Source organism: Aedes aegypti, chromosome 2 (assembly GCF_002204515.2).
Source record: "Aedes aegypti strain LVP_AGWG chromosome 2, AaegL5.0 Primary Assembly, whole genome shotgun sequence".
NCBI classification, from domain to species: domain Eukaryota; kingdom Metazoa; phylum Arthropoda; class Insecta; order Diptera; family Culicidae; genus Aedes; species Aedes aegypti.
This window is the reverse complement of record NC_035108.1, coordinates 115,533,851-115,552,069: the sequence shown is the minus strand read 5'-3', so window position 1 is coordinate 115,552,069 and position 18,219 is coordinate 115,533,851. Positions and strand designations below refer to the sequence as shown.

The 18,219-nt window shown below is 44.9% G+C and overlaps 1 protein-coding gene across 3 annotated transcripts in view; it reads left to right on the top strand.

Moving 5' to 3' along the window:
• Positions 1–17,986, top strand: part of LOC5565534 (PHD finger protein rhinoceros) — a 61,109-nt gene extending 43,123 nt beyond the window's left edge. For all 3 annotated transcript variants that reach the window (XM_021842048.1, XM_021842047.1, XM_021842049.1), the window contains 5 exons: positions 1,396–1,935; positions 1,998–2,192; positions 2,255–2,471; positions 2,543–2,732; positions 7,112–17,986. In XM_021842048.1, the coding sequence (XP_021697740.1) occupies positions 1,700–1,935; positions 1,998–2,192; positions 2,255–2,471; positions 2,543–2,732; positions 7,112–17,265 (10,992 nt within the window). In that variant the 5' untranslated portion in view covers positions 1,396–1,699 and the 3' untranslated portion in view covers positions 17,266–17,986. The remainder of the gene's footprint in view (positions 1–1,395; positions 1,936–1,997; positions 2,193–2,254; positions 2,472–2,542; positions 2,733–7,111) is intronic.
• Positions 17,987–18,219: the final 233 nt, after the last annotated feature.

The following is an 18,219-nucleotide window of genomic DNA, read 5'->3' as shown; positions in this document are numbered from 1 at the left end:
TTGTACCGAGGCGGGAGTCGGTACCGTACATTGTTGATGACGGATAGTTTTGGGCGCAGTTTCACCATCACCAGGTAGTGGTCGGAGTCAATGTTGGCGCCACGATAGGTTCTGACGTCGGTTATGTCGGAGAAGTGCCGTCCATCGATCAAAACGTGGTCGATTTGCGATTCTGTCTGCTGAGGTGATCTCCAGGTGTACCGATACGGGAGGCTGTGCTGGAAATAGGTGCTACGAATGGCCATGTTCTTGGAGGCGGCAAAATCTATCAGTCGTAGGCCGTTCTCGTTCGTCAGCCGGTGGGCGCTGAACTTTCCAATCGTCGGTCTGAACTCCTCCTCCTGGCCAACCTGAGCATTCAAATCTCCTATGATGATCTTGACGTCGTGGCTTGGGCAGCGGTCGTACTCGCGTTCGAGCTGCGCGTAAAATGCGTCCTTGTCATCATCAGTGCTTCCGGAGTGTGGGCTATGCACGTTGATTATGCTGAAGTTAAAGAATCGGCCTTTGATTCTTAACTTGCACATTCGTTCGTTGATCGGCCACCACCCGATCACGCGCCTTTGCATATCACCCATCACTATAAAAGCTGTTCCCAGCTCGCGTGTGTTGCCGCAGCTCTGGTAGATGGTATGATTACCTCTAAACGTTCGCACCAATGCTCCTGTCCAGCACACCTCCTGCAGCGCTACGATGTCGAAACCGCGGGTCTTCAGTACATCGGAGAGTATGCGAGTACTTCCAATGAAGTTGAGAGATTTGCAGTTCCACGTACCGAGTTTCCAATCGCTAGTCCATTTTTGTCGCTGTGGTCTTTGCCGATTGTTCCGGTCCGTATTCTCTCGTTGACGTTCCTGTGCTGATGTGTTTTTACGGCTGGCTCGCAGGGCCTGACACCAACCCCCTAGATTTCCGGAGGACCATTCCCCCTAAATGTTCGGAGGGCCATAGTGCGCAGTTTAGCTTAGAGTCCTTCTCTGGCACTCGGACGATGATCAGCCGCCCCTGACATGGGGAACAGACGCTGTTGTGAGCCGCTCCTAACGTGGAGTACAGACGCTCCAGGTTTGCAAAAGCAAACCCCCCCTTCCCTGTCAGCATACGACCAAAGTTCCCACCGGGGGTTGGTTACCCGATCTTCCCCAAGGTTACTCGTACCCCGGCCAGTACCACGAGGAGGTAGGGATAGGAGTTGCTGGGCAAGAGGCTAAGGACCGCACAAAGGGGTCTATTTTATTCCTGCAGGTACGCGAGGTACCAATGGTACGCCATGCCCAGCCATTTACCGCGCCAATATATGTTTTGTATAGAAGAGCGTTTGCCAAGAGATCTATGAGCAGCTATTTCAGAATCTTTTTTTAATTCACAATTTTTATTTCTCCATTTCTTTTTCAGATTGTCCAATGTAACTAGACTTATCCACATGCAATTAACAATATTTAAACACAAGCATTAATCATACCGAAAACAAGCAAGAAATACTACATAAAGCTACCGAATAACAAGTCGCCCTTACTAGTGCGAGTTCCACAATTGAGGGACCGTTTTACAGGACGTGTCCCTAAAAAAACCGTATTTCGGAGACCTGTAGCAAAGGGTCGCCACCACCAAACGCAAACCCACACTTCTACCGTTCGATCGTTCCAATCGCTCCCTGCAACGGTGGCAAACGACAACAGCTGCTCGTCGTTGGCTAAGTATGTCGCAGAAGGGCCAAAAGCGATCGAATCGTGCAGAAAATGATGGACCACCGCCGATCAAAAAACGCAAGGGCCGCCCCGCGGTCTCGTCAATGGAGGAGGACAACTCGCTCACGTCGAATACAGGTGGTCCGACGACGCCGACCAAGAACTGGCAACCGCGGGCGGTCATCGACATCAAAATGTCCAGTATATACAACCGTACTGCACCGGAAGCACCGGCTGAATTGTTTAGGTGAGTAACGAAATTACATTTTTCATAATTTAGATTAATTTTACACAAACATCCACTTGCAGGAAGGATCTTATCAGTGCCATGAAGCTACCTGATTCGGAACCACTGGCCGCCGATGAGTACTGGGTCATCAACGATCAGTGGAAACAGGAGTGGGAACGTGGCGTGCAAGTGCCAGTAAATCCGGACTCATTACCAGAACCCTCCGTGTCCATCATTCAGGAGAACTTCTACAAGAAACGACAGGACTTCAAGCTGTAAGTTTGAAAATGTTGCTATCGTTCCCAGACACCTAATATTCAATTTTTCATCCACGCAGTCCCAAGAACAAGTACATACGGATAACGAAGGATGAGTCATTCTCGCACGATCAACACTATCTATCGAACACGCCGGCCATCTCGGAGCAGGTGTGCTACTACGACCTCGACCAGTGCGACGAAGCCTGGTTGAAGGTCTTCAACGGAGAACGGAATCTAGCCGGACTGGTGCCAGTGACTGACGAGCAATTCGAAAGGGTCGTTGAAGAACTTGAAGTAAGATCCGCGCAGTTGGCGATTCCTCAAGCTTATCAACTAACCTCGTTTTCGCATTCCCCCTCCCGCAGGTTCGATGTTGGGATAAAATCCAGGCAATCATGAAAAGCGAAGAAGGTCTTGGCATCGAGTACGACGAAAACGTCATCTGCGACGTGTGTCGTTCACCGGACTCGGAGGAAGCCAACGAGATGGTGTTCTGTGATAATTGCAATATTTGTGTGCACCAGGCTTGTTACGGAATTACTAACATCCCATCTGGTAAGTGTTTAACTTGTTTTTTGTTGTGTGAACTACTGTACAAAAGGGTGAAAAACTACATGAAAACCTCCATGATTCTTGGAAGTTGAGAGGCCTTCAGATCTACATGCGTGCCTGCTGAATTATTGACAGATTTGAAAATGCACGCGCCTCATAAGAATCATAGATTACGAATCATGCATTACGGATTTTTATAACTTGGGTCGCCTTTTCTATGACAATCGAACCAAGTCTCAATTGAAAAGCAGCTAGATGTCAGGATTTGACTAGATTACAGACTGGCGAACTCGCCATGGGCAAAAAAAAACTAAACACTATTTAAAGATAATAATAATAGTATAACAGGAATCCAAAGATGAGATATTGAGTAACTACTCAAGAATTCTTGGAAAATTAATGTAAACCTGTCAATACTATAAAAGGATTTTAGAATAGACATCTGAAACAAAACCTACAGAGTAGGGTGTCTCAAAATTCCACTTTGTCAGAAAACTTGTGGCTCAATCTCCAAATGGTAGCTACAAATGTTGCAATTAAACTTTGGTATGCACGAACTCTAAGAAATGAAGTTTGGAGGTCACCTATTTAAGATTTTTGAAAATAGTCCAATTTTCTTGAGTAATATGGAGAAGATATTTCTAGTTCAACAAAGTTCCGTCAAATTCTTAGTTTTCTACTTTCTTGCAGATCCCTCGGGGTAAAAGCAATCTGTAAAAAAAAACATTTACATCATGTTTTGCACTTTTCACACTGAATTTTTATATGTTTGAAAACTAAGATTTACTCAGTTCATTTCTTTTTTACATCGTCAAAAGTGGGTATCAGACTTAGGGCTAGTAGGTAGATTCTACTCAGCCTAATGTGTGAATGTGGGTAAAGTATAATTTTGGTATTATATTTCTTCAAAATTCAACTTATAATTGACTCTATGACATAATTAACAAAAACTAGGAACTAGGGTAACCAATATATTTTGGACCCCTATACATTTTGGACCCCTGGGACATTTTCCTGTAAATTTCCCAGATTAAATCGAAAGACCAAATTAATTTGCTTGCCATTTGGAAAGATAGGACTATTCCGCACTTGCATCATCCGTTTGTGCATAGAAAATGTGTTTATTTTATCTGAAATTAATTTAATTCAATCGGTTCATCCATGCAACCGTTACAACACGTTACACATAGAAATTGAAGCCGGCATAAATTTTCCAAATGTAAACAAAAACTTGTTTCATATTTCTGAAATAAAAGCGTAGAATTTCTTCGGTTTTCCATTGTCAATCGATTGATTAGACTATGGGCAAGCATATTATACAACCAGTGTCGTGGACTTTGTCGCCAAACGATAAAAATGCCGGGGTCCAAAATATATACTTTGAGGGTCCAAAATGTATTGGTGTGTCCAAAATAATGAAAAACAGTGCATCACAATTCAATTATTATCGACGTTTTTTGGATCCTACATGATCGTATGGGCATCTTTATTTCGTAGAGCAAGTTTTTCTCTACATTTTGGCAAGTTTTTGGTCTTGGTAACGCTGTGCAATTAATTAATTGGGACAAACAACTAAAATCACTTCCTTAGGGGGTCCAAAATACGACCGTTACCCTATACAAAATTTATTCATTCGTCCTATTGCTCATAAGCTCGTCTTAATGATATTAGTTGTGGAAAATATCGAAAAATCGATTTTTGACAGAATTTAACATGTTGATATGCTGTAAAATGATCGGTGAATGGCGTCCTAACGGTACCTTCATGCAGACAACACCAGATTTTTTTTTAAATCTCTATTTCTGTTTACAACGGTTACAAAGTCGTTTGTGCTTCACTGACCATCAATCAGTCCGATCGTATTTTGACATATGGAGTATTGACGTATTGAGTGTGATTTTGTTCAGTAAAACAGGAATTTTTGTGTAATTTTGTTCAATGGTTTACTGGAAGGGATTCCGTTTTGTGTCTTAAAATGTAGATTGTGTACTTTTTAGCTATTTGCTTGGAAATAGGAACATAATTTCGTTTGATAAACTTCATTCTACCTTTTCAAATCGAGCTCCAGAACCGAAAAAAATCCATAAAAAAAACGAAAATCGGACTTCCTCAACGGGGCAACGTCTAAACGTCATTTCTCATAGTTCCTCATACGAAAGCTAAGAGTTTCCGTTTACAAAAGTTCGATTGTAATGTCCTTAGCTACCATTTGGAGGTCGAATCCCCAAGTTTACTGAGAAAGTACAATTTTTGGGACACCCTACTACAGAGGTTTTTTTTTGAGTAATGTTTTCTGAACAATCATTACTATCTATCTATCTATCTATATAAATAAAAATGGAGTGGTGTTTGTATGTCACAAAATGGCTTGAGAACGGATGAACGGGTTGACATAAGTTTTTCACAGTTGCACTCGACAAGGGATGCGACGTGATAACGCGATGAAAAAGTTTGGGAAAGTCTTCGGAATGATCGGGAATACGGGAGAAAACGAATGTGTCATTTTGTATGACGTTGATTACATGACGTTATACAACAGCCTCACTGGGGAAAAAAATATTTCGATTTCCATACGAAACAGTTATGAAATTTTACCAGAAAAAAAAATTTCATACTATGGCACTATGAACGAATGAGCTCGTGGTATGGTATGAGTTCTGCAGTACACTAGTATAGATTTCATAAGAGTGAAATGACCCATCGTATGAAATTTATGGACATTTGTTATGAACATCCAAGCTCAATATATTCAAGCATGACCTTTATACGAAAATTTACCGCTTCTAGAATTGGAAAAAGCTTGTCACCGCTCACGGAAGCTTATTTGTCACTACTGATAAGTTGGACAGATTCTGAAGAAGATAATGAATTATAATTTGAAATATAATATTAAACCTAATAAACAAACTCACATTTTCGATGCCACGCTCAAATAATTTTCGTATTTCCATTTTGTCTCCAATGCACAAGACAAAGTTAAGCAAATTTAATCTTCTGCCCGAGCCGCCATATTTTGCTACCTCTAAACACAGCCATCGCATTTGTCAGAACTTCAAAAATCGCGAGCTTCATTTGTCCAAACGCCATTTTGCTGCGTTTTGATGCTCGGTTCATAAGAAAAACGTATGATATTTTTCTAACAAGACTTGCTTTGGTTTCCATAAGCATATCGTATGAAATTTCATAGGACCGTTTATGAATCTTATTCGTATGATCTTCATAAGCGAGTTATGGAAATCAGACGCGTCGTATGAAATGTTTTTCTGCTAACAAAAAACTGTTTCATACGAGAGGTGTTATGAATAACATAACTTCAGTTTTCTCAGTGTAGAATTATCGAGTTATGGAATCTATCGACACGAAAAATCACAAAATCGAAGGAACAAATTTCTGTATTTCTAATATATGTATGATCACTTCTGTAAGAAAGCAATATTATTTTGTTGATAGTATTTGAAAACTTTTTTAGAAATGCTCGAAAAATCACGTTATTTTTACTGACAAAATTTTGTTTATTTTTCATGTTTTTCAACTTTTATTACAACTTGCAAGCATTTATTCACCTCCAAGCATGAATTGGATCAAGTTTCCCAAAATGAGAAAGATTTTAAAAAGATATCGAGTTATGGAGAGAAATTTACCTCTCACGTGACATCGACTAGTGGAGATATCGAGTTCTAGAAATATCGACTTATGGAGAGCACGATGTATGGGAATTTGAAGGGACCGAAAAATCCATCGAGTTATAGAGTATATCGAGTTATAGAATATCGAGTTGTGGAGAGTCGACTGTATATAAAAATCCAGAATGTTTTTCAACTCATTTATCAATTCAATTTATCAAAAGGATGTTTGAGAAAAACTCGAATTTGTCGGACGTTCTGGAGGTATAAATCCAACGCATCTCTGAAATTCCTTCAAATCTATTTATAAATTGAGTTTTTTTGTCTTTGGCATCGCTGGAACGCGATTTTTGTAGCCTAAATTTTCCTAAATTTGTTTATAAACATCACACATGGTAATTTAGATTTTTTTGTAAAAAGCTGGATGCCAGAAATATTAACTTCCAAACCTTAAAGTATATATTGGGCACCTGCAAAATCTCGTGAAAATCTCAAATGTTGACCATTCTTAAAACTCACATGATATTTAAAAAGCTCGATGAATAACACAAATATTTTGTGTTTGACAATCATGTAATGTTGTCTCAAATGCTCCCATGTTAGCATTTTCGCCCCTCAAATTCTGTTGTACAAATTTTCGCCCCTTGAGCCTGAAAATCGCCCCCAGGCTTTGGGAATCACTGATCTAGAGAGTGTTTGCAAACTATTTTCGATCTTCAAACGATGATCTGATGAATTTTCTCGCCCTCTCCCCAACAGGTCAATGGATGTGTCGAACGTGTTCGATGGGCCAGAAACCGGACTGCGTACTATGCCCGAACAAGGGCGGAGCGATGAAGTCGACTCGATCCGGGCAGAAATGGGCGCACGTGTCCTGCGCGCTGTGGATACCGGAGGTCAGCATAGGGTCCGTGGACCGAATGGAGCCGATTACGAAAATTTCCAGCATACCGCCGAGCCGGTGGGCTCTCATCTGCGTTCTCTGTCGGGAGCGCGTCGGTGCCTGTATCCAGTGTTCGGTGAAGACCTGCAAGACGGCGTACCACGTAACGTGCGCTTTCCAACACGGCCTGGAGATGCGTGCGATCATCGAGGACGAAAATGCTGAAGACGGTGTGAAGTTACGATCGTACTGCCAGAAGCATGGTGTCCACAAAGGTAAACGCGATAATAAAAACTCTAATAATAACGCGGGTTCCGCCAGTGAGGAAGAGTCAGGCAACACCGGGGAAGTGAAACGTAAGAAGCGTAAGGACATGACATCGGAGGAACGTAATCAGGCTAGGGCTCAACGTATGCAAGAGATCGAGGCCGAGTTCGATAAGCATGTCAGTGTTAAAGATATTAGTTGTCATTTGTTAGATGTTGATCAGGAAGCTATTCACTACATTTATAACTACTGGATACTGAAGCGCAAGTCAGGCCATAATCGTCCACTCTTGCCGCCTAAATCGGACGATGTGGACATGGTTGCCCAGAATCAAGAACAGGCGGATGATCTAGAGAAGATGAAAATGTTTGTTCACCTGCGGCAAGATCTCGAACGGGTTCGTAATCTGTGTTATATGGTTAGCCGGCGAGAGAAGTTGTCTCGGTCATTCTTTCGCATGCGGGAACAAACGTTTCACAAACAGATCGCTGCCCTCAATCGGGGACCCAATGACAAGAAACCTTTAGACGAATCTACAATCGATGTTATCATGCAAGCCAACCATGGTCCTACGATATATGATAGACTATATTCAAGTGATTCCGTTAGTAATAGGGCAGTAATGAGTTTAGAAGATATGTTAGAACGAATAATTGGTGTACATAGTAGTAGCAGTTCAGGTAGCAGCAGTAAGATAAATAACCGTAAACAGCAGCAGCAAAATGAAAAATCAAAGGAGGGTATCGTGACCACTGGCGGCAAGAAACATACTGATGTTAATGGAATGAATAAAAGTACGTCTCAACGATCGACCACCAATAAGCAAGATAATCCTTACAAACGGACCTACATTAACGGTGCAGCGCGGCGAAGTGTTAGTGATATATCTAGTGAAAGTGACAACCATTCTCGGCGAAATTTGAGTACAAGTGCAAGTTCAGCAGAGGAAGAAGACGTCAAGAAGAGTTCACCACCAGCGTCGAAGAAGAAAGCCCGCCAAACCAAGGCAGCTGATAGGAAACGAAGAAAAGTTAGCTCATCGGCCGAGAAAACCCGAACCAACTCAATGGAAAGCTCCAGCGAAGATGAAGGTAACGAACGTCTCAAGGGACCAGCAAATGCTGTGCCCGAAGGACAATCATCTAAAAAGGCTAATCAATCTCGGAATCAGTCTCTTCGCCAAATGGAGCGAGAGCTGGTTGACGATCGAATGCATTTGTCCGATTCTAACGATAGTGATGAAATTGTTCCGATAGTACCTCGAACCGGTCGTCCAACGACCGGATCGAACACCTACGCGAATAATAAAATGTCCAACATCTACTCTGATTCGGACAGCACCGATAAGGATAAGACTGATAATACGGCAAGCGACTCGCAGCAGCATCCGTTCCGTACCAAAGCTGCCATGAAAGAATTCAATTTAGCAGAAGCTGATCGGCTCAAGCAAAAGTCAGTGTCACCAGCCAAGTCGACAAAATCATCGACTGCAGTTGTAGCACCGATTACAGCTATCCCACCCGCAGCTCCTCCGACAAAGGCAGAAACTAAAAAGTTATCTGCAGAACCGGTTGCTGTAACGGCGACATGTGGTAGCAGCACTAGCAGCGGTTACGCTTCTTCAAATAAACCCGCTAAAGAATCAGCCACTGCAACTGGTGGAAGGAAGAAGCAAGAGAAAGATGCCGCCACCAGCAAACAGCAAAGCAAAAAAGAATTCATGGCTGACTTCCTTGTGGTGCCTCAGCGCGAAGCTGCTAAGAAGGCATCTGAGAATTTGATGAAAACCAACCTTGTTCCACCAGTGCAATCAACCTCGCAAACCACCCCGGCCATCGGAAGTCAACCACCAGCTACTACGCCTAGCAGTAGTAGAAAAGATCTGAAAGAAAGTCGAGAACCTGCTCCGATCATTAGCAGTAGTAGCAGTAGTAGCTCCAGCAGCAGTAGTAGCAGCAGCAGTGGAAGTACAAGTTCCGTTGGAAGCAATAGTAGCAGCAGTAGTAGTAGCAGTAGTAGCAGCAGCAGTAGCAGTGGCATCAGTACCGGAAGCGGTACGAAAGATGCTGAAACCAAACCATCTGCAAAACCTGCCAAAGAAATTACGGCGGAAGTACCTCAGAAGGCAACTACTGCTGCAGCTAAAAGAAGTAACAGCAAAGCAACAAAACAGATCCAATCAACTGCTGTGGTGGAACCAACACCCAAAGCCGCTGTCGAAAAAGATCGACCACCAGTTGAGAAGGACAGCAAACGAGAAAAATTGCCTGCAAAAGAACGTGTGGTGTCTAAGGAAAAAGAACAGGAGGATCCCGAAAAAGAGAAAGCGAATACCGAAAAATTGCGAGATAGCGCCAAGGAAGCATCACTGTTGGAAATGTTGGCGTATGTTCCGCAACGACAGGCAGCGAAGAAAGCTGCAGAGCACATTAAAAGCGGAATGGGCAAACCTGCCGATGCAAATGCAGCTCAACCGACTGTTGCCCAGCCTCCAGCTACCACAGAGGAACGTCCAAGTAAAGCAACAGCGAAAGCACCTATCCCGACCGCAGCAAGCCGGAAGGAAGAAAATAAAGCTTCCACTCCTTCCAGCAGTTCTAGCTCGGAAACCAGTTCGTCTTCGTGTTCGAGTTCAAGCAGCTCGGATTCGGATAGCGACGAAGAAGAGGAAGAATCTGCCAGCAAGAAGACACCGACGGCCCCAGTGCCAACCAAGGCCGCTGCTAAGGGTGCGCCGGCGTCACTTGCAGGCAAAACAGCAGCTACAGCTGCCGCGAAGAAGACAGATCGGCAGATGCCCTTTCTTGACAAGAGTAAATCTTCCGAGTCTGGTTCCAGTTCTTCCTCGTCTGACAGTGACTCCGACTCCAGCAGCAGTCAAAGTGATGACTCGACGCGATTACAAACAAAAGAAAATCGAAGAAAATCAATATCAGCAAAACGAGAAGCTAGTCCTAAGAAACAAGTCGGTCGAAAGGAATCCGAGTCCGGAAAGAAAGGTGCACCCGCTACCGAGGTTCCTGCAGCAGCAGCAGCAGCTTCAGCAAGCAAATCGACTGCAGCCACACGTGCAGCTGATAAGGCTTCAGCAGCCGCTAAAAGAGAACAATCACCACCATCACTTCCGACCAGATCTTCAGCTGCAACAACAGCAAAGCAGCAGCAGCAGAGCAAGACTTCGTCCATACCAGTCGAATCTCAGTCGCCAAATAGCAGCAACACTGCGACCGCCGCAAAATCTACCCCACCAGCAAAAGATAAAGTGTCTAACGATCGCACCCGAGCTGCTGACCTGCTCAAATCGGGAGATCATCCTAAGGGTGCCGTTGGCAGCAAAATGATCCCCAACCGCAGGAACTCGTGTCTCATTACGCCAAACGAGATCAAACCGCCACCACCAGCAGTAGAGGCTCCCAGCAAACTGGCATCTATCCGGAACCGAAGAAAGTCCGTTTTCGTCGACTTTGAATGGGAGAAGAAGGAAAAGGAACGACTAGCGGCCGAGGCCGAGAAGATGATCAAGGAAGCTCAGCAGAAGAAAAAGGCGGAGAAGGCTGCAGAAGAAAAACGATTGGCGGCGGAGAAGGCAGCCGAGGAGAAGCGATTGGCAGAAGAGAAGCGATTAGCAGCGGAGAAGGAGGCAGAAGAGAAGCGTATAGCCGAAGAAAAGCGGTTGGCCGAAGAGAAACGTATAGCCGAAGAAAAGCGATTGGCCGAAGAAAAGCGGTTGGCCGAAGAGAAACGGCTAGCAGAAGAAAAGCGGCTAGCGGAAGAGAAGCGGCTGGCGGAGGAGAAGCGGCTTACGGAAGAGAAACGACTAGCTGAAGAAAAACGATTAGCCGAAGAGAAGCGTCTAGCTGAAGAAAAACGATTAGCGGAAGAAAAGCGGCTAGCGGAAGAGAAGCGACTTGCGGAAGAGAAGCGACTTGCGGAAGAGAAGCGACTAGCGGAAGAGAAACGACTGGCAGAAGAGAGGCGACTGGCAGAAGAAATGAGGTTAGCTGCCGAAAAGGCTGCCGAAGAAGTGCGACTGGCAGCCGAAAGGGAAGCGGAAGAGAAGCGATTGGCAGCTGAAAAAGAGGCAGAAGAGAAACGATTAGCTGCAGAAAAGATTGCGGAAGAGAAGCGTCTAGCAGCCGAGAAGAAAGCAGAAGAAAAACGATTGGCAGCTGCCGCAAAGAAAGCCGCAGAATTGCAGGAAGCGGAGCTTAGACGGATTGCTGCTGAAAAAGCAGCAATTCTTGAAAAGGTCATGGCGGAGGAGATTCTGGCTAGTCAGTCAACACTGCAGCAGAAATCTAGTCGGAAGGAAGCCGAAGCGGTGGGAACTGATAGGCGGAAGCGTGATAGAAGTTCTAGCCGAGGCAGACCTGGTTCGAATGTCGCTGCTCGTAAAGAAAAAGAAGATATAATACTCATTGATGATTCTTCGTCACGAAGCAGTAGCGGCAAGAAAGAGGAAGACATAATGGCGCGTTCATTGTTTAACATGGAAAGGGTGGAGGCTGATAGTAAAAAGGGCAAGCACTCGTATGATGAAGCTAAACCCTCTGCAGCAACACTTGATGTTGCATCTGTTAAAGATGACACAAGCGATCAATACTCACAAAGTCCTATTATTAGTGACGCAATTAAATTTAAAGCAAATGTAAATGAATTGTCTAGTAAAAACGATATTATCAAACCGATTGGAACAACCAAAAATGAGGAGACGAAAACGAAAGAAGAGGTTGAACACAGTGTTCGATCAGCGAAAGACAAGTCTAAGGTTCGGCAGGCCGACAGTAAAAAAGACATCGAGATTATTTCGCTGGTTGACGACTCACGATCCAATGATGGTCGAGATGTGGTCATCGTGGAAGATGGTTCAAACGACACTAGCAAGATCGAAAAAATCGAAGAAGGAACCAGGAGTCACAAGGTTAAGGGTGTACTGGTTGAACCGCCCTTGATGGATATTCCCCCGATTAACACGGTTGGGCCGTCTGTTGAGGAGAAGAAACAGTTTGAAATTGAATCTTTGGCAATGGCCGTTGTACCACAGGAAGCGACTGCTGTTCCCGTCACTAGTTCGTCGTTCCAGCAGGCTTCCAATATGGAAAACATTCCAACTACCGCCAACAGTATGAGCAACGTTATGAACAATTTCACTAGTAGTAGTAGTAATAATAACAATAGCAATAATTCGGCTTCCAACAAAGATGCTGGATTGAATACAACCGGAGGAGGTTTGTGTCCGTCGATATTCGACCTGCTGCTGCAACCGGAATCTGATACGTTCGGATTGAATCAACCTTTGAGCTTCCCCTTCATGGAGGATTGCAAGGAAGATACGCAACGTGAAACGTTGAATCTGGTTGAAAAATTGCGGCAAAAATACAAGAAAGGATCAAGCAGTGGCCAAGGCGGTAAACATGATGACGTGAAAGATCGGTCAGACATTATTTCATTGGATGATGATGCCAAACTGTTCGATACTGGCAATCAGCACGCCGGGCTCGATTTCAACACAACCGGTAAAGACATTCCTGCTATTGCGCAAACACTTGAAAAGAGTAAACCATTGTCAAACAATGACATGGAATACTTCAACAAGTTCAATACGAGTGAAGATGTGGAGAATTCGTTACATCACAATAAGAAGAACCTCATGGAGGATCATCTTGATCATCTCACAAGCAGACCATCCGATGAACGGTGGGTACCTCCGTCAATGTTACAAGACCACAATCAACAACGACACCATCAACAACAACAGCAGCAGCAACAACAACCTCCAACTACTATGAACGATAATCGAACGTTGTTACATCAGCAACAGCAGCAGCAATCACAACCACCTCCGAGTTGCATGGAAGCAGCGGCGGCCTTACTCAACAGTCAATCTTCCGCTGGCAATCAAAAGCAACCTTCACATCTAAGCGCTCAAGTATCCGGACTATTCGATGCCATGGTACAGCCACAGACCAACCATCATCAGCACCCCCATCTTGATGACATCAATCAATTGCAAGGGTTGGACTTTATGCAGCCTATCAAAGGTGTTGCGAATCAAAACGAAGCTACCTCACTGCTTTTCGAGAATCTTCAGCAACAAACCCAACAACAGCAGCAGCAACAGCAACAACCACAGCATCCTCAACGTCGATGGAATGACATGGTGCAAAACCAGAAGAAGCATGAATGTTCCGTTATGCAGGAGAAGGAAAACATGCTTCTCAAGCAACAGCAGCAGCAACAACAGCAGCACCATGATCTCAATGCTAACAATCATCGAAATAAGCTCAACGATCTCAACAACTTCATGGACATTCAAAACCAATTGTCACAAGCTCAACCTCAACAGCAACAACAGCAGCAACAACAACCGCAACAACAGGCAAATAACACCATCAATCCGTTGGAGCAGTTCAACTTCAATGAAACGACACAGTATCCAGGTGCGGTGGCACTATTTCCCCCGGCCAATGTACAAGTTCCTTTTCCGTCTCCCGGGACGGCCATGTTCCCACCAAACTATGCTTCCAACTTCCAATCCGGGAAACAACAGCAACAACCTCATCATCCAATGTTGCCAACGGCAGCTGCTGGCGGTCAACCACAGCAACAGCAGCAGCAACAACAACCACAAAATGCTCCTCAACAGCCGCAACAATCGCAATCCGTTCTTGTTGGTGGTGCTAAACCAGACGAAATGGTAGCGCAGAAGAACTTATGCGGCGCCACCTTCACCTCATCGTCGCACAACATTGCTCTAACGGAGGCTATTGTGTCGCCACCTACACCTCATCAACAGAAACAACCGTTGACTCCCCAGATGGCAGCAGCGTCTCCGCTTGCGAACATGGTTTCTCCTGCCAATCAGCAACAACCAACACCGGAGCATAATTTCATGATGAACCACTCGCCGGGAATGATGGGTCCTCACACTCCGCAGATGCAACAGCAGCGTACACCTCAGCAGGACAGCTCCGGTATACTGCAGTCGTTGGATCAGAATAGTGGTTCTAAGAAGTCCCCCACCAAATCGTCTCGATCTTCCTCGCGAATACAGCAAAATCAAGTCCATGAAGCTACAGCACTTGGCCATATGAAATCACCGGCCAATATCAGCCCTGGCAAAAGTCCCAAAACTCTCGATGCAAAGCAGCAACAACAGCAATCGCAACTATCGCAGCCACCTTCGGTGGTTGGTGGAAAAGGTATCGGTAAACCGGAAGGTGGTGCTAAGCGAGGTCCTCGAGGGCCACGAACCAACAGTCAAAGTCAAAGGGGCGGTGCAGCTGCCAAAAGTAAAAATGGACGTCAGTCCCGGGGTGGTCGACAGCAGATCACTTTCATTCCACAGTTGCCTCATAATGACTATGACTTCATGGGAGGTACCATACATAACAAACTAATCGGAACTGTGTACGATCCAGACTTTGATGACGATCTTGCATGTAATAGCATGGAGAAATTGCGGGATATGCGCGATCGGAGGCGGTCAATCGACTGTCGCATGCCAGATTCATTCAGGGCGTCACGCGAACCTTCCAAATCGCCCAAATTCCCAAGTCTCAATCTGTATTCGTCGCAAAACAGTGCCCTTGGTGGTAGCAAACAGAACCGATCTTCGTTTACTCCTACCTCGATGCAGTCGAGTTTGGGTTCGGGGATGGTGCCGGGAGCGGATATCAGTGTGACGCAGCCAAGTGTTTCGACGAGACTTCAGGACATGGTTCAAACCGTACTACCCGGACCGGTGGATATGCGAACGTACAACAGTGGATTCGATTCCTCTGCTGCTAACACGGACGCGTTCAACAATCACTTGCTAGGAGCGTTTGCCAGCGGTACAGCAGATCAAACGCTGGTAGATATTGACGAAGATATGGAAAACGAGCTCCAATCGGCGTTGAAGGCCAGTAACAACAAAGTGGACAAAACACCCGCCGCGGCAACTGTGACCCTATCGGCAGTATCGACCGAATCTTCCAGTACGACGACAACCCTGACCAACTCAGCGGCTGCTGCTTCGGCAGCGGTACTGACTGTGGGATCCACCTTGCTGGAACCAGTTGAACCGCCTCAGGAAGAAACTAACGATTCGGATAGCATCGTAACGAAAGTGTCACTGTCCGATTCCAGAAACATCATGAAATTGAAGATCAAGGGACCACTAGCGCAGCTGGATAACAGTTCATCGTCATCTACGGCTACGCTGCAGCAGTCTAACGTGTTGGATCCTAGCTTAACTGCGCCCAACATGTCTACGCCTATGATCGGAGCTGGTGTGGGATCATCGAATCTTAGGAGAATGCGTAAGAAAGAATTGCTGCGACAGTACTGGACCCAGGACATGAACCATGACGATCAAAGCGGTCTGCAAGTTGTAGATCAGATTCCAACCTTGTCTTTGACTACGTCAATCAGCAGGACTGTTGGCATACCGAAGGCAGTGGATTCGCTGTGTACAATCCCCACCAAGGACGATTACAAGGACTACGGCGGGGTTGACTTCAAGAAACGCAAGAAGCTTTCCTCCAATATGTCACGAGAACTGCGTGGCCTAGTACCAACTGAGCACGAGATCAACGAAAGGCGAAGAAGCGTTGGATCTACGGGAAGCAACGGATCGAACAGCAATCTGGCGGCGGACATTTCACCGGTCGTGAAGCGAAGATCCAGAACCAACCGAACCACCACAGTGACAGCTGTGAATCAGCCGCAGGCGGCTCCCAAACTTAAAATCAAAATCGGTTCTGACGTGGTGGAAGCTTCCGGATCGTACAGCGATCGCATTCGACCACCCAAGAAGAGGCTAGCCACTGCAATGGCACCGCCCAGCTTGGAGGATCTACGTCGGGATGCGATGATGTTTGCTGAGCAAATGATGTTCGAGGACGAGGAAGAGGGCAGAAAGTCCAAGAAGCACAAAAACAAAGACAAAGAACGAGATCGAGAGCACAAAAAGCGCAAAAAGGAAAAGAAGCACAAGAAGGAAAAGGGCGAAAAGGTGGAGAAGGTGGAAATCATCAACAAATCGGATGATGCTCCGCGAATTGTGATACGACTTGGGGTAAAGAAACCGTCCGCACCGGATGAAGTGATGAATGCCACTATACCGGACCCAAACCGAAGCGGGTTCAACTCTCCGGAGGTGGATCCGTTAGCGTTAGATCCAGTTGAGCTTGAGCACTCTAACGACAACAGCAATTGCAGTAGTGGCATCAGCAAACCTCTCATCACTCCGATTCGGCTCAAATTGGCGCGCAATTCCGCCGGTGGAGGATATGTGATGTCGTCGAAGAACAAGGATTCCGACAAGGCAACACATCCACCGACATGCGAGGAAACCAAGACCCTTAACATCGTCCTTCCGAAGCTGGATATCCCGCTGAATAAGGAGTTGATGGACCTGAGCGCTGTCGCTGGGGATAAACCAAATTCGGATGCGGCCACTCCTCCTCCCGAAGGACTCTCCTCGTTCGGAACGAGAACAGACACTGATTCCCCGTCGGCCGGGAACAACAGGCTGCTCGAACTGAACAAATCCATCGTCGATCTTGGTGCAATGTCTTCGTCATATTCCTCTTCCACATCGTCTACCGCCATGTCTTTCAATTGTCTTGCTGGCAATAGCAGTGGGACAACAGCAGCTACCGGTGCGTTCAGTTCTTTTGGGCCATCGTCGCAGCAGGAACAGCAATCGCAACAGTCACAGCAAGAACACACTGAACTCAACGCCAACGGTGGCGGCAAGGACTGCGAAGTCAGATGACGGTTCGTGTAAATAGTCGTGTAAATGTTTCATTGTTGTGTGTGGTCGTCATCAGTCATCAAGTCAAAAATTGTGCATATTGTTTTTTTTTTCTTTGTTTTGTCTCCTGTTGGTACTATATAATTGAGGATATTTTGTTTTCTATCGTGTATAAGTCGTGTACAGTGTCTTTGGAAGAGACGAGACGTCCAGCAAAGAATGGCTTAACAAAATGTGGAAAGGGAAATATTTTCCCGACCACTTTAAAGTGTATTTTCTATAGCTTTTCGAACGCAAACACATCTACTTCCTGTTTTCTGTGAGAGAGTGAGAGATGATGATGGTACATAAAGTTTATTCTGTTTTAAAAGTTTATTATTTTTTATAGGTTATAGGAGAAACCATTTGTTCAAATGCAAACACAACTTACCCGGTAAGGAATACAACAGCTAAGCTACAAAACAAACACACACTCAGCCCCCCTCAACCAATAGTCTTCAGAGGTGTTTCATGTTTTCGGGGATTCCTCTAGATTGTATGATGTTTTTTTCCGTTCTTAGTAGTGGCCGGGAAGAGCGATATTCATTCTTTTAGTTTTCTTTACTTATGTTTACTTTCCAGCCTTCTTTCTGAAAGCAGTCGTGGTGAAATAATCAAAAAGAAACTTGAATATCATTTCATAATGAAGCATACCGTCACTACGTTAATGCTATATTTTGCTTAATTTTTGAACAGTTAGTTTTCGAAAATGCTTAGTAATAAAAAAGGACTAAAATCTCCCAAATTAATAGCAAGACAGCAGCTTCAATCGTTGAGAACAAATGGCGAGAATAACGACCGATATTAATAGTTTCATGTATATACATAATTATTTTGTTAACTGAAAGAACCAGCTGTAAGATAGACGATTATAATGTTCTGCAAAATTAGGTTGTGTATTATCTGCTATCCAAAATAATTAATAATATCCTGAGA